This window comes from Lactuca saligna, chromosome 5 (genome assembly GCF_052625555.1).
Source record: "Lactuca saligna cultivar CGN05327 chromosome 5, ASM5262555v1, whole genome shotgun sequence".
Classification (NCBI taxonomy): domain Eukaryota; kingdom Viridiplantae; phylum Streptophyta; class Magnoliopsida; order Asterales; family Asteraceae; genus Lactuca; species Lactuca saligna.
The window spans coordinates 311298834-311315499 of record NC_136421.1 but is presented as its reverse complement, the minus strand read 5'-3'; the positions used below and the strand labels follow the sequence as shown (position 1 = coordinate 311315499).

Here is a 16666-nt window from a genome sequence, read left to right as displayed (position 1 = left end):
TATCATATGAGAATTATAAAGTGGTATAACTAAACAATGATAATTATGTTTTATCAAACATTCCCATAAAACAACTTTATTATATAACTTAAACATCATACCATAATTTTATGATTCCTGTTATTTTGAGCGTTCAAAAAATATGGGTAATGGTCCATCATCGCAATCTACATCGACTGGAAAATCATCAATCTCGTCCGTCCAAAGATTCATCTCATCATAATCAACGGTCCTCAACGCACGCCACACAACACTACTACACTTGAAGCCCGATCCAAATGCAATTTGCCATACCCGGTCCCCTTTTTTGACCCGACCCTTTGCCTCTGCGTACGCCAGTTCGTACCAAATGGAGCTGCTAGAGGTGTTGCCGAACCTATACAGCGTCATTCTAGAAGATTCCATGGCGTTCTCATCAAACCCTAGGTTTTTCTGTAATTCGTCTAGCATAGGCTTCCCGCCAACATGCGGGAGGAAGAGTTCGACGGATTTGCTGTAATCTGGTATATAAGGTTGGATATCCGCCTTCGGTCGTAGTTTTCTGGCGATGTTATTTGTTAGGTACATGAGTTTTTCTGACACCGGAAGGATTAGCTTACCTAGCGCGGTTACGTTTGATTTGACGACGGTAGATGCGGCATTGAAGAGGTCTTTATTAACAGTGATGCCTCTTCTCCCGGCGTCGTCTTCTTCCTGAACGATGCAGTTGTACGACCGGTCCGAACTCGATTCGTTGGTGTGTACAGTGTGGAGGAGTTTGTATTTGCAATTGTTGTGATCAGAAGGACGATTTGAGAGGAGGATCGCCGCTCCGCCGACGCGGAACAGGCAGTTGGTAAGGAACTTGGAACGATCGTCTCCAAGGTAACAGTTCTCGGTAATGCTCTCTGTACTCATCACCAACGCATAGGAATCATGATGCACCTGTGAAAGATCACATATCTTGTTAGGTTCTCTGCATCTTTCTCGTTGATATCAAATTATAGGCCGTTAGAAATCCATTTTATTCATATTGCACAATCAAACAATCTAACAAACACACATAAAATTTAAATCAGGATACTGGATAGGAATGCGACGATGATAGATCATAGACGCTAATTGAAGTATTGAGGAAGTTAGTATTAGCAGTATTAGCATGACAGATAGATAATAAGCAAAATAGCTGATCAGATTCTATGTTGCCAAAAGCTTAACCTGAAGGAGCTGTTCTGCAAGTCCTATTGCCATGAGTCCTGCACTGCATCCCATACCAACAACATTATAGCTGATGATGCTTTCTTTAAGCTTATATTTGTTCACTATCATGCTAGAAAGAGATGGCATAGTGTTATAAATACAACAATTCACAACCAGTATTCCAATGTCCTCACATCGTACCCCTGTTTTAGCCAACAACATGTCTATAGATCCAAAAACAGACAATTCCATTTCCCTTCTTGATTCTTTCATGCAGGGATCAGGAATATTTGCCAGGTATACCTCTGCTAAATAGGTCGAGTCACCAATTCCTGATTTGCCTAGAACCTTCCTCATGAAATACACCGTTTCTTCCGAGAAATATCCACTGTGCTTTGCTTTCTCGAGCATGAACTGTTTTGTGCACTTTTGAGCATCCGGGGGCTTGTAGCATGCGAAGTCTATTAAGTAAACTCCACATGAACTTCTCTTGATCATGTAGAAACCTAACAAAAGAAGACTTGTGAGTAAGGTTATTAAGATAAGCTTTGGTGCAGTATTGAAGCTGGAAGCCACATGGTCTTCTTGTAGATACTTCAAAGTGAAGTTGATAATGGGCATGATTTTTAGTTTTGAACTTAGGCAACTAAGAAATCTTTTTAATCAACAATGTGTTTGTTTACTGATGAAGATTTTTCGAATGAAACTTTCATAAGCCAGGTTATCAAACTTATAATGAGTAGTGGTTGTAGCAATGTCACTTACTTTTGCCATGATGGTGATGCATAAAAAGATGCATGAACACAAGCGGAAAAAAGCCTTTATGCAGTCTATTTTTGTAAACAGAAACACTATTACATCTCCTTGCTTATATATTTGACAAATAGAAAATAGGGTGTAAGAGCATAATTTTTTTTTCACATTGACCACCTTAAAATTACTTTCTTGTTATAGACATGTTAGCTTTTATTAGACATGACATTATGAGTTACTATATGCATGTGAAATTGTATGTGAATATGCAAACTGATTTGTGCAGAATCCCATCACCTTTTTTGTGATTATTAAAATCTTGAAACATATTGATGGAATGATTCTCCATGTGCAATTGCTGATATTGTCTTTACATCAACATGATAAAGTAGAGGAGTTTTAATCCTGTGGGCTAATGTTTTAAGTTATTGACATTGTGTTTTGTGGAAATATTAATAATAATGGTTGGACGTGTATAGTAAGTTGTTAGTTCATTGGCTTCCAAAATCTTTAATAGGGTTTCACTTATGTATGGGTTGGGGACAATCTGTCAATTCCTTGTACTTTGTACTTGTTTAATCTGTTAATGTGTTGTTAAGTGCAAATGCCTAGATCTAGTTCTTTTTTTTTTTTTATATGGCCCCAAAAACAGTAAATTGGTATTATCTTAGTAAAAGTATCATCGTAGCTATTCCTGTGAGACTACAAAGAAAAGACATTATTGTTTGCAATAATGAGTGATTTTGGATAAATTGCGTGATTGTAAGTGCAAAAAAGAACGATTGTAAATGGCATAAACCCGAAATCACTAGTTATTGAAAGGAATAATGTTTTCCTCTTCATTATTTACTGTTAAACATGGGTATGTGGATCGTATTCGTTTGATGTATAAGGAATGGGAACTGGTGAAATCATTTGGTTTTATAATTGATACGTTTTTGTAGGGCTGGAACTAGGCTTGAGTTACAGTGGGCTGCTCAACGTTGGCCTATCCTTATTGGGATAGGATTTGGGCCATTCCTGGGCCAAATGGCCTGGATCATATCTAACCTGTCCTAAACCGTTCTCTGGCTAGGTTAGGGGTGTTATTCGGTTGTTTTATCAGTTTTTTAACGATTCTAAATTAATCGTAACCAAACTGAATAAAGATATAACTTAATCGGTTTTGATTTATTTGGTTTGTTTTACCGGACAAACTAAATGCGGTTCTATATGTTTTAGGCAAAATATTTTTTCAATCATAAACGAGTAAACTAAAATAGCCTTTTGTTTATTTTATGCTTTAGTATGTAAAATAATATAGGGATTAAAAGAGTTCCATTTAGAAGTATGTAAAGATATTTTAGAAGGTGGTAATTTATAAGCATCTCGATTCATTTTGTAATACTTTTTCCAATATTTTCACTACTTTTAAAATTTTAACTCTTCGACTTATTGTTAAAGGTCACCAGACCACATTTATATACCACCTCTCAACTACGAAGTATGAAGATCTAACGCCAAAGGCATGGGATGAATGGGAATGGTTATGTTAAGATTGTGTTTAGTTATGGAAGAAAAATTTTTATTTTTGATTTTTTTGTTTTTCCTTTTCACTTTTTGTTTTCTATTTTTATTTTTCATTGGAAAATTTAAAAAAAAAGTTTATTCATTTTTCATTTTCAGTTTTAGAAAATTAGAAAACATGTTTAGATGTTTATTTTTCTATTGACTTTTATTTTTAAAAAACGGTAGCGGTAGTGGGTCGGCGGTGGTGATGGTGATGGTAGGTCAGTGATTGTGGTAGTGGTATTGAGTGGGTGGATGTGCATTTATATTTTAAATTTTTTTTTAAGATGAGAGCAGGTAAAGGTGAATGGAGTTAGAAAAATATAGAAAATAATGATTATCAGTTTCCCAAAAATTTTCAACTTTTGTGTAATTTTAGAAAACATAATCCGTGAAAAATTTAGAAAAACAGAGAAACTAAACGCGTTTTCAAAATTCTTATTTTTCTTGGATTTTTTTTTTTGGGAAATAATCTATTTTTCCGCAACTAAACGCATCCTAAGGTTGCGGTTATGTATGGAAAAACAGTTTTTATTTTTCATTTTTCATTTTACCTTTTCAGTTTTGATTTTTCGTTTTCAGTTTTCATTGAATAGTTTAAAAAAACGTGTTTAATTGAAAGTTATTCATTTTTCATTTTTTATTTTAGAAAATTAGAAAATGTGTTTGGATGTATATTCTTTTTGTTGGTTTTCATTTTTAGAAAACAATAGCGGCGACAGTGGTGGTGGAGGCAGCGATGAGAGTAGTGGTGGTGTCCAAGATGACGATGGTGGTGGCGGCCCCGGCGGTGGCGGGGTGGCTGTGGTAATTGTGACAATGGTGGTGATGGCGGTGGGGATGGTGATGGTAGGTGAGTGATTGTGGTAGAAGTGTTGGAGGGGGGGGGGGGGTGTTGTGTGTGTATGTGTATGTGTTTGTGGGAGTTGGGGTGTGGGTAGGTAGAGGTAGGTGGGGTGCGAGTATGTGTGTTTATATTTTAGAAAAAATGGAATTAGAAAATTATGGAAAACAATGATTACGGGCCAACATCAAGCTATGCCATGAGTAGAAAGATGTACGTCCCGCGTACTAAAAATGAATGCTAAAATGATCCATTAATCCTCATTTCAGATAGTTAACTCCTCTAACTTCCAAATATGAACTGTATGGACGTCTTAATGGTTAAAGTCCTTGGCTTTATCCATTTGCATGCCATAAATAAGTAATAAACAAACCCTAAGTCGATGCAATGTACCAATGATCAAGATCTCAAGCATGGGGCGAATGAGAGTGTCCAACCTTGCAACTTTATTTTTCTACAACCCTAAAAAAGGTAGAAAATGGTCTTCAAATGGTTTGGAGTAGAACGTACTCATTAAAACCAAAGTTATGAGAAAAAAAGCATATAAAAAGCACAATAAGTAGATCTATCTTGAAAGGTTGCCAAGATGGGAACTGTATACCTCTTGGAGGTAGAAAACAAGATGAAGAATCTGGATCTACAAGGCTTAGACTCTTAGATGCTTCTCCACGGATCTTTTTCAAAGAAGCACACACATGAACACTTAGAACCTCAAAAATCTCTAAAAAATGGTTAAGGTTTCGAAAGGGCAACTTTGGAGGATGGAGGTTGGGTATAAGAGGGTATTAAGGGGTTAAGGCCCTTTAAATAGGGCTCAAAACACTGAATCTAAGGTTTTCACCCCGCGCCAATACGCTCTGCTAAACCTTTAACCAAGGTTACGCCCTACATAGTAAGTAAGACCCTTACATGCATTTTAATGAAGTACGCCTTGTGTACTTACAATCTACGCCCTATATAATTTATAATTCCCCAAGAAGTTATAACTTAAAATCAAAAGAAAAAATAGACCTGAGGGACAGGTGTTATATTTGACCACTTTGACAACGCGAGGGACGGGTGTAACAGCCGATCATTTTCGGTAAAATTTTCTTTCTTTAACTAGTAAGTTTAAGTGTAGGACTTGAGTCTCCGCACGGCATAGATAGCCTTTACTCGATGCATAGAAGGAAAGTGATGATGATGCCTTAATGAACTATGTGGGGAGTAGCTAAGAAGTACACATGATGTACATGGCCAAGGTCTAAACCTTATTTAAACATCGTAACCTTCATAAACCTTTTTCATTCTCAACCTCCATTTCCCCAAACAATTCCCTTGGAACCCTAACCCTATATTTGAGTATAATGAGCTTAAGAGCGTGTTTTTGGGTGCTTTAGAAGGAAGAAGAAGGTGGTGGTGGTGCTTGGAAAGCTTTAAGTCTTGTGGATATGAGATTTGCATGACTTAATCATTCTTTACAAGGTATAAAGTTTAGAACTTGATGAATAGCTTGATAGATCTTGTTAGCTTTAGATTTATGTCCCTTTTCCCATATTCTTGGTCTAGTTGGGTATAAGCTACTCCAGACCTTATGAGTAGCCTTCTCAGACGTTTTTGAGTGCATGTAGTAATAAAAATACAATCTAGATCATTTCTTTCCATCAGTGCATGAGTTATGAACTTAGGATCTTATGATAAGTTAGGGTTTTAGATTTGGACATTTTCTAGCCATGCAAAGTCATAAAGTTGGAAACTTTATGGTTTATGATGCTATTTAGGGTTAGACTTGAGTATTGGGTGAAAGGTATTAAGGGGATAAGTGCTTAATGAAGAGTTGATTTTGGCTTGAGTATGTAGGGTGTACCTAAAGGTACACAACACGTAGCCCTGAATTGCCCCGTAAAAGCCAAGCAACACTCTATGCAGGGCGTAGAGCTGGAGTATGCAGGGCCTACTCGGTCTCATAATAACCATTGACTTTTGATTTTTGATCATTGACTTTGACTAAGTTTGACTTTAGGTCATTTGGGGTAATTTGAATAGTAGATTGAGATTGGATCCATGTTTATTGTATAGGTGACCTGTAGAGGCAGTGTTCGAAACGGTAATCAACTTAGCTATCTTGCAATTTATGAGGTGAGTTTTCCTTACTGTACTCGTGGGACGAAGGCATTGATGTCGGCCCACTAGGTTGTGTTATGTATCATGGTATATAGGACATTGCTATGATGTGGTGAACTATTATATTGGTAGTTATGCATGATTACTTGTACTTGCTGGTTATATGTTTATATTTATCTGTTGTGTATGTTGACATAATGCGGTTTAGGTTGAGGCGGTCTTGCTTTATGTTAAATGCCAAGATATCTAGGGCGGTCTGGATAGTTTGTAAGCTTTGCGAGGTGGTCCAAACTGAAGGGTTATTTATGTATGTTGTTATTTTTTTGGTTGTGTGCGGTATTTTTGGGAAAAAAACTCACTAAACTTTGGCTTATAGTTTGATTATATGGTTTCAGGTAATTCAGAGAATTCAGAGAACAGGGGCAAGGCAAAAGCTTAATTATGCACATCATCCTGGATTTTATTGACTTATGATTTTGGGAGATTCATTATTTTGGTTTTGGAGATTATGTTATTGTGTAACTTATCGATTGGAATGGCTTTAAAAATAAAAATAAAAAAATTGTCATGATTTTTGGAATGTTACACTTAGACGTGGTGTTACTAGATTGTAGGCATAAGCGAATCGGAAAGAATTGTAGGCATAAACTATGATGATTCCCTTTGCTTGTTTGTGACGTTTGGATCTCCCACACGAAAATGCAAATTCCTACTTATCCGTTACTGCACATTGCCCCTGTGAATCATGGCTATTGGTGAAACAAATCATTGAATTTAAATTATTTGGTTATCTATCTACCGGTGCAAATTTAAGAAAAAAATTACTAGATGTTAAAATGAAATATAAATTAGAAGATAAACTTTTTTGTATTTCACTTGATAATGCTTCAAACAATAAAAAAGTCATTGACTAAAACTACTGATCAAACATTTTTTAGATGACACTTTTTTTCATACCTTTTTTACATGGCTACCATTATGAAACTCAAGTTTTCAAAATATTTTTGGAAAATGTCTGATTTTTGTTGCTACCACAATGAACTTCGGCTCTTAATTGCGAAACGGATAATTATATGACATCAAACTTTTTAATCTACTTTTCCTTTGAGGATTTTCAAAACCTAGACATGTTGGTTTGGTGGAAAGAAAATGAACCATGGTTTTCGATTATAACCCCCCTAGCCCGGGATATACTAACTATTCAAGATTTCATGGTAGCTTCGGAATCAACTTTTTCTCTTAGTAGTAGGGTCGTATCGGAACGAAGGGCACGACTCACAACCCAATAGATGCAAGTATGTGTTTGCTTGAACACTCAAAATTTTGTTTCCCTCGAAGGACCGCTTTTACCACCCGTTAAATACTACATTTATGCAGAAGAGCTTGCATAAGGCATCACACCCTTAATGTTCGAAGTAGATAGGGGTGAACCAGAAGAAGGATCGGATAACGACTTCTAGTAGCTATTTCATGAAGGCTACCACTTTGAAGGCTATAATTCATACCATTTTAATTCGGCGTTTGTTTTATGTAATTATGTTTCTTTTCATGTATTTCTAAGTTCAAACTATGTCGGTTTATGTATTGCAAATATTTTCTAGGTTTATGATGTTTATGTATTACAAGTATTTATTTGAACGGCCGCTTTAAGGACTATAATTCTTATTATTTTCAATTTCGAGGCTTAGGTTTTTATGTAATTCTTAGCTTAAGTTAAACTGTGTGTATAAACTCAAACACTATTAGTATTATATACATATATTAAATCCCAACACATTTGAGAACAGTAAACTACCAACGTTTCAAAATTTCGCCACATCACTTTAACAAAATTATTGTTTCGTGCTTCTAAGTTTAATATCGACATCAGTTTGTAACCATCCACATCACTTTATAAATTCCTCTACCCCTTTCTTCTTCATTCGTCTCCGACTATCTTCCTTTCTTCTCCCGACGACTTCATCTACAAATACAGGATTTTGATTTCTCTCACCAAAAACTTACGCGCTCTATTGTCGCCACCAAACGCATGCAACCAAGTGCATGTAATCTGAGGAATTTCGGTATGTTGTTGGTTGTTTCAACCCATCGCCTTCTCCACCAGTCGGATTTCTTTTTATCGGTCACCTGTTTCATAGTTTATGCTTCCACATTTTCTCCAATGTCTTTCCTCTTATCCTCTGCTTCACCAACAAATCAAAACCCAAAACAATCTCAATAACCATCCAAAAACATCACCAGTTAGACCAAAATAATCTCAATAATCCTTTAAAAATCGAAATAAACAGCGAGTGAACCCCATAATTCGAAATCGAAATCGAAAGAGGAGCAGGAACCAAACGAAATTCAACGTGTGTTCTTCGAATATTTCTAAATTTCCCAACAAGTCAGGTATGTAATCGCTAAGGATTTCCAATTACATAAAAAAAAAAAAAAAAACATCGATGGCAACTATCGGTTGGTATTGACCAAAACATACATCACGAACCCTTATTTTCGTGTGGGCGTTTCCTTCAAATTCTTATATATGTTTGTGTTTTATGTATTTTTAATATACGTTTTGCATTGTTTTTTACCTTTACGTTCGAAGGTATAGAAGGATATCATAAATAGTGGCATCGCTGGTGGTGGAATTGAAAAAAATTTGATTTGCTCACCAACTTTTTGTTCATATGTCTCAATGAACTTCTGTTACTTGATTTCAAAACTGGTTGCTTACTCCAACGTAAGTTTCTTTCAAATCATAGTGTCTTCCGTGAAATTCAATCATCACTTCAAATATCTTAACATTTTTCCTATTTTTTCTGTTTTATCTTACAGGGTGCTTGGAAAACATCATCATTCTCTCTAATGAGTCTAATATGCGCTACACAACCTTTTTTTTTTTTTTTTTTTGTATGAATTTAGGTGTGTGAAATGTGAATCTTTTTACTTGATTGAGTTTCTGATGGATTTCTTGATGTTTCTTTTGTTTGTTGTTATAGGTTAGATCATTGCAACAAGTCTCGTGACTTGATCGTGTTTGTAAAGTGCAATTAAGGTTTACTCAATTGGTTCATGTCAGTTCTAATCTACCCTTTGCCACAGGTGTTCTATTCCTTTTTATATTTTCATCCATGCCATAGGAGAGGTTGAATGGTTTAGTCATGTTTCCATTGATTTCTCTTAATTCCTTTTGTTTTTAGGTTATAAATTATTATATTTTATAGAATTAATGGTAACTTTTAAATTGTTCATAATGTTGGTTTTGAAACTGTAGGATGACTGCAAGCATCTAAGGCAAAGTATAAAGTATGCATGGTAGCAGTCTATTGTAAGTGTTGTTGAACTGCACCAAATAACAGCATACTTTTCAGTTTTACCATTTTTTTTTCTTTTGTTAAACAAGTTAATAAAAAATGCAAGAAATAATTGGTAATGTTTCAGTATGCATGTGTAGCTTATGTTCAACACTGGTAACTTGCCTTTCTACTTACACCTTTTAATTAAATGGAATGGTAATGTGTTTTGTAAAATAATTGTTTGTATACTTCGTTATTATTAAATGATAAAATAATCAACTTCTTCGTTTAGCTACATCTTTGCATGTATTACTATCAAGAAGACTTCAAGAATACAAAAATAAGTTGATGTTGATGTAACCTTTGAGTTTAATATGGTGGCTACAGAACATGAATGTTTAAAGTTACTAATGCATATGATATACAAGACCCACCTTGGATTACTTCATTGCTAATGAAGAATTTTTATAGAAGTAATGTTAAAAACAGGGTTACATTTTAAATTGATAAGAGAAATTGTTATTTATTGAGAAGGAGACAGATAAAGGTAGAAATAACGGCTTGGGAACTAAATATTTACAAAGCATTCTTAAAATGTTATAAATTGGTGGAACTTTCAAAGTGTAACGTCCTTTTGGGCTTCCTTGAGTTGGAGATCATCATAATGAACAAACTTTAGCTTGCATATTTCATATTCTAACAAATATAACGATCTATATATATATATATATATATATATATATATATATATATATATATATATATATATATATATATCATTATTGTGACGAGGGATATGAGGAGATCATAACAGTTGAGCAACTGCATCAATTGCATATCTTTATATTCTTCTCTTCTTGGCCGTGTTTCATGTAATTTATAGCGCCCTCACAATGATTTTTAGAAGAGCAAAGGTTAGAATCTTAATTTATTTTTGCATATTATAATATTGTTTTTTTATTAAAATGTTACATTGGATGTCGTTGACCTATTTACAAAAATCTTAAAATGCATCTTCAACCTCAAGAACACATAATAAGCCCAAGGAATTCTAATATATAAAAAAAATCAAGGCTCACTTAAATAAAAGCGTCAATTTTGCTGAATGCATACACGTAAGTGGAAGTTATGGGAAAAAGAGATTTTTGAGGAACTTTTTTTTTTTTTGGAAAGGGAACTTCCCTAACGAGGGTTTCCGGGCCAGCTTTCGCGCACCGACTAATCCCCCGCTGCAAACATAAAGCTTTGATTCATGCCCTGGAGTCACTGCAGTCGAACCTCCATGGCCACAAGGGCTGAGTGGTGCCAGGATTTGAACTTGTACCCCATGGCGCATGTACTATTATCAGCATCATATATTTGCTGTGAATTTAGTTGATTTTTGATTAAAATTTGTAAATGACTAATTTGACTATTTTTGCTCATGTGCAGATCCATAACAGTTTAGGCCTACCAAGGAGTTATCTTTTGTGAAACATCACATTAGTTCTTTTATCAGTACTCCAACAATATTTTACCTTGTAAGGGAGTTATATATAACAAAGTGAAATAGTTTTATAATTATTATATCTGAAATTTATGTGCAAACTAATCACTAATAGTTTTTTAAATTAAAAAAAAGCATACACATAGTATACAATTTCAATGGTTAGTTTGTAAGAAAACGATGGGTATGATAGTTATGATGATTCACACTCAACAAAGAGAAAACCGAAAAAAATTTATAGAACATTTACCAGCATCAACACTAACTGTATGGGCCTAAGAACAAAACCCACTTCAAAATAGAAAACCCCAAAAAAAACCGACCCGTGGTTCACCACGGATTCACTTACTAGTTATGTATTACAAGTAATATGTTGATATATGCTTAGATTTATCATACACGTTGTGTGTACCATAATCATACAATTTTTATAATATCTAAACTTTGATATATATTTTTTCTAAAATTTAAATATTAGTTTGCACATCCGCACAAACATTTCATCTAATCAAAATCCAAAAAGGTCGGTAATATGGATTTGGACTTTGGAAAGCATGTGACCTCCTCACCATTAGACAAGATTAACAAAGTCACTCCCCTCAATTTCTTCCCCTTTGTCTTCCAGTCTGAATTCGAGTTTCAAAAAAAGGAAAGAAATAAAAACTTCGAAGTCCCTTTTTTATTTATTTATTTTTTACAAATTCTTCCCCTTTTACTGCAATCCCATCATCATTTCCAAAAACCCAGATCTTACTTCACCCTAAACACGAAACCCTTTTGGCAATCTTTCACACAATTAGATTTTTGAGATCCCTTCTCCTATCTGGTTTCTCTCTTCATTACGTCCAGAACACGTTCTGTATATGTGTTATTGATTTGCCCTGTTTGGGGAACGCTTTCGAGATTTACATATATGGCATTTGGAAGATAGCACGTTCATTTGGTTCAGATCAATGTCGAAGACTTTGTGGTGGATCGTTTCCTTTTTTATTTTCTTATGGTTATCCCCTCCTCGGGTGTTTGCAATTGATGATTTCAATCAAGCGTGAGTGGTCTCCAATCTATTGCGTCTTTATTATATTTGTTTTATAGAGTTTGAGAATCGAAAAGTGCATGAAAATATTGAGATGTGGGTCAATGCGTATGAGATTTACTTTTGACTTTGGATCTCCAAATGGTTACTTTAAGCTTCGTATTCGTATGGATTTTGAATTGTTCTTGATATAAATGGTAACGATATACAAAGTTATCGACATCAAAACCCTGCAAATCGAACAATGTTTTGAGTTTAATCAGCAATATATGTATTTCATATCTACTTTGCATGTGATAGCTCTAGCTAGGGTTGACACACAAAGTCAAAGTGCAAATTGTTAGCTTAAATTTTGGAGCTCAAGTTGGAGGTTTATATATTTTACTTTAGCATTTGTAATGACCATTCTTTTCTTCTACAGGTTTCCTATTGTAGAACCTGATCCTGGTCATACAAAACTTCGTCTTTCTACTGAAGGACTAGAGGCTATTAGAAGAATAACAAATCCTATTGCAGCAGTTGCTGTAAGCTTTATATTCAAAGCCATTGATGTGGCTTGTGAGATTTTTTTTAGGGCTAATAAATGCAAAATGGTCATTGTTCCTCTTGTTATTCATAACTACAAATTCTTTTATCACTATCTTAATAGGTGATTGGTCCATATCGATCTGGAAAATCTTTTCTGCTTAATCAGCTTCTATCACTTTCTTGTGATGAAGGTATAATCATCTTTTTTTGCAAGTTTATGCCACAGATAATTTGATTTTGTTTGACAGAATTTTATGCCCTGAAGTTTGATACTTTGCAGGTTTTGGTGTTGGCCACATGCGTGACACTAAAACAAAAGGTATTCAATTACTTTACTCTATAATAATAATAAAATACAACGTATTTCTCTTTCGTATATACATTCTTTTTCCAAATTTATGTATTTGTGAAAACAGATTGTGGACATTTTGTTATTCGATTATTAGTCATAGACTTTTTTAGTAAACTATATGCCAAATCAAACTGAAATAGTGAACTTCCACAATTATTAGTATTTATGATTTTTTTGGTCCAAGTATAAATGTAAGATTTCATTTATGGTTTTTTAGGAATATGGGTATGGGGAACACCAGTTGAAATGGAGATTGATGGAGTTAAAACCTCAGTCTTTTATCTGGATACAGAAGGATTTGAAAGTATAGGGAAATCAAATGTCTATGATGACAGGTGTTTGTCTTTTTCTTGTTGTTTATACATTATAAATTATGAAATTATAAATTTATAATCAATGGATCTTCTTTTCTGATCCACATTTCTTCAGGATATTTGCTCTGGCAACGGTTTTAAGTTCAGTGCTTATCTACAATTTGCCTGAAACAGTTAGTTTCATCTTTAAAAACTGCTTCTTTTATTTATTTATTTATTAGTTTTTTCAAACAAGAAATGTAAGTCTGTTGCTATTTTTTTTTAAAAATTTCAGATACGTGAAGCTGATATATCCCGATTGTCTTTTGCTGTTGAGCTTGCTGAAGAGTTCTATGGAAGGTTGGTTTTCATTTAAATTTGAAAACGATGATCTTATTGTTAAAAACTTAAAATCATATATCATGACCAAAACTGATTTTAGTTTTCTGTTTGTTTTTTTTTTTTGGTTGTGAATCTACAGAGTCAAGGTAACTTTTGAACAACTTGGATATTTTCTTGTTTATATTACTAAAGATAGTAAGTGTGGTCAAAGTTTTGGTTTGACTTTTTGATATAATTACAGGGGCAAGATGTGGCATTTGAACCTGCAAAACTCCTGTGGCTTATACAACGTGATTTCTTACGTAAGTTATTACAACTCCATTTATATAAAAATTCATAACTTTTTTTTTTTTACATATCTCAAATATTTTATAACAGAGGGGAAGTCTGTAAAAGAAATGGTGGATGAAGCTCTACAACATGTTCCTAACTCTGAGGGTTAGCTTTCTTCTTCTTTCTTCATATATGCTACTCATAATATTTTGTAATGTTTACTAAAGGGTAAAAAAGTAATTTTGGATTAAGTTCTTTTCAAATGGGAAAAATGTTGTATTTGTTATGGAATCTTAGAAACACATCTTGTTTTGCAGGTGACAAGAATATTGCTCAGGTACAACTAACTCTTCAGATGTTTTATCATTCAGATATTAATTATACAAAGTGTAAATTGTAAAACACTTATTTATGCTGAAAATTTATGTTGTGTTGAAAACTTAAAATAGGTGAACCAGATTCGAGACTCTTTAGCTATCATGGGTGATAATAGCACAGCTTTCAGCTTACCACAAGTAACTTCTTTACATACATTAATATAAATTAAAAAAAAAAAAAATTAATTAATTTTGACATTTTGTATATGTCGCATTTCAATCAGCCACATCTTCAAAGGACAAAGCTTTGTGACTTGAAAGATGGGGAACTTGACCAAAATTACGTCAAAAGGAGAGAAGAATTAAAAGAAGTTGTTAAATCTGTTATTCGCCCAAAAATTGTTCAGGGAAAATCCCTTAATGGAAACGAGTTTGTATCATTTCTAGAGAGGGTGCTTCTTTTTTGTCTCCGATTTTTTTTCTTTATTATATGATTTAGATAATAAAACGTATAAATAATAAATATAAAATTGATTGTTTGTTTGGTTTCAGATTTTGGATGCTTTGAACAAGGGGGAGATTCCCTCAACAGGGTCTCTTGTGGAGGTGTTCAACAAGAAAATATTGGAGAGATGTTTGAAGTTATATGAAGATAACATGAGCAAAGTGTCTTTACCCATTTCTGAGGATTCCCTATTATCCATTCATGGAGCTTCAAGATCAGAAGCTTTGAAATCTTTTGATGAACAACATTTTGGTCGGCATCATGCAAAGAAATCTGTCCAACAGCTTGATGAAGACATTGAAAAGGTAACAATTTTATTTTTACACGAGTCACAAAACTATATATATATATATTATATCATATAGTTGTAAATTGTAATAATTTTTTTGTAACATTTATTGGCAGATGTTTAAAAACTTCATGATGGCAAACCAATATCAGTCATCAAAATTATGTGAAGCACTTTACACAACATGTGAAGACAAAATGGATCAACTTCAAGTCCTTAGACTCCCATCAATGGCCAAATTCAATGCTGGCTTTCTTCACTGCAACCAAAGCTTTGAAAAAGAATGTGTGGGGCCCTCAAAATTCATATACGAACAACGCATGGTCAAGGTTAGCAGCATATCATATCTTTCAATAATTCCATGTTAATAATGTTTTTCTTTATAACTTATTATTTTAATGATAAAAACAGATGATGGGAAAGTCGAGATCTTTATTCATCAAGGAATATAACCACAGATTATTTAATTGGTTGGTGGCATTCTCCCTAGTGATGGTGATTGTAGGGAGGTTTGTTATAAAATTTATATTGATAGAGATTGGGGCATGGGTTATGTTCATCTTCTTGGAGACTTACACACGAATGTTTTGGTCACCCGAGTCTCTTTATTACAATCCTATGTGGCATGCCATTGTGGCAACCTGGGAGACACTTGTTTACAGCCCTATTCTTGATTTAGACAGGTAAATAAATACATAAATTTACTACTAATTTTCAACCTCAAAAATCTTGCAATTGGATTTTTATTGCAAGATATACGCAAGTAATGTTGCTGTTTTGTTGGATTTAAAAAAATAAAAAATGACAGATGGGCGGTGCAACTTGGATTGGTGGCGGTGATATTGTTGGTGTACTGGCGGTGCCACGGGAGGATGAAACACAAACACGGATCGAATTCGTTGTTACCGTTGTACAACGACGGATCAAAAGTTCGGGATAGATCAGAGTAGAGCATCGCTTTTGACTTTTTTTTGAAAGTAAAAATGCGGGAAGAAGGGTGTGGTGTGTGTGATGTGGGTTGATGATATATATAAAGGTGGTTGCCTTTTTTAATTAAAAATATAAATTTTATAGAACATGTAGGAGGAGGATTTGGTGAAGGAGAAGTGGGATGTATGTAACTTTAGCAATTCAAATTGTTTGTATGATGATTGATTGATTGTAGATTACACGCACCCATATTTCCTCTACTCACGTATTATGTTCTATTATTGATTTTTGTGACCTTATTTTTCAAGATGTACTTTCAAATTTTTGTTTCTTTTTTTTCTTGAAACATGTCATTTAACCATGCAAAATTTTGAATGATAGTAATTCAGTTATAATCTTAAGACAAAATTATGTAACTGGTCCATGTGTTTCCCAAATTTGCGTGTTTCGTCTTTTTCTTATAAAGATGGTACCTATGCTTTTAATTTTTTTATGTGATTGGTTTTTGATCCGTATAAAATAAAATGACTTGTATATTGTAACGGCCAAATTTATTTTTTGTTATACAAAAAGTACACCCAAAATTGTCCATTTATAAAACATGAATCAA

The 16666-nt window shown here is 33.9% G+C and overlaps 2 protein-coding genes and 1 long non-coding RNA gene across 4 annotated transcripts; 2 read left to right on the top strand and 1 right to left on the bottom strand.

Moving 5' to 3' along the window:
- Window positions 1-2119, bottom strand: LOC145048596 (3-ketoacyl-CoA synthase 20-like). 2 transcript variants are annotated; one of them, XM_078997129.1, is made up of 3 exons: window positions 1945-2119; window positions 1198-1685; window positions 1-924 (listed from the first exon to the last, which is right to left on the bottom strand). In XM_078997129.1, the coding sequence occupies exons 1-3, from the start codon at window positions 1976-1978 to the stop codon at window positions 121-123; spliced, it is 1326 nt and encodes a 441-aa protein (XP_078853255.1). In that variant the 5' UTR covers window positions 1979-2119; the 3' UTR covers window positions 1-120. The 2 variants fall into 2 exon arrangements, with proteins under 2 accessions (XP_078853255.1, XP_078853254.1); XM_078997128.1 differs by having other exon boundaries at window positions 4-924; window positions 1198-2108.
- Window positions 2120-4438: 2319 nt separating this feature from the next.
- LOC145048597 (uncharacterized) lies at window positions 4439-7150 on the top strand. Its single transcript, XR_013682923.1, has 2 exons — window positions 4439-6734; window positions 6823-7150. It is a non-coding gene; the product is annotated as an uncharacterized LOC145048597 (long non-coding RNA).
- A 4613-nt stretch (window positions 7151-11763) lies between these two features.
- On the top strand, window positions 11764-16316 carry LOC145048595 (Guanylate-binding family protein). Its single transcript, XM_078997127.1, has 17 exons — window positions 11764-12239; window positions 12649-12751; window positions 12877-12946; window positions 13036-13074; window positions 13325-13442; window positions 13537-13594; window positions 13696-13760; window positions 13882-13888; window positions 13984-14044; window positions 14121-14180; window positions 14333-14352; window positions 14465-14530; window positions 14617-14784; window positions 14885-15142; window positions 15243-15455; window positions 15538-15809; window positions 15935-16316. Exons 1-17 carry the CDS (start codon window positions 12148-12150, stop codon window positions 16074-16076), a joined length of 1812 nt encoding a protein of 603 aa, XP_078853253.1. The 5' UTR covers window positions 11764-12147; the 3' UTR covers window positions 16077-16316.
- The last annotated feature ends 350 nt before the right edge of the window (window positions 16317-16666 follow it).

What these genes read in the sequence shown, in the direction of transcription:
- LOC145048596 (XM_078997128.1), bottom strand. Translation starts at nt 1,800, where the DNA reads ATGCCCATTATCAACTTCACTTTGAAGTATCTACAAGAAGACCATGTG. An exon ending in TTGCAGAACAGCTCCTTCAG is followed by an intron (nt 925 to 1,197) that starts GTTAAGCTTTTG and finishes GATCTTTCACAG; the next exon opens with GTGCATCATGATTCCTATGC.
- LOC145048595 (XM_078997127.1), top strand. Translation starts at nt 12,148, where the DNA reads ATGTCGAAGACTTTGTGGTGGATCGTTTCCTTTTTTATTTTCTTATGG. An exon ending in TCTACAATTTGCCTGAAACA is followed by an intron (nt 13,595 to 13,695) that starts GTTAGTTTCATC and finishes TAAAAATTTCAG; the next exon opens with ATACGTGAAGCTGATATATC. An exon ending in GTGACAAGAATATTGCTCAG is followed by an intron (nt 14,353 to 14,464) that starts GTACAACTAACT and finishes AACTTAAAATAG; the next exon opens with GTGAACCAGATTCGAGACTC.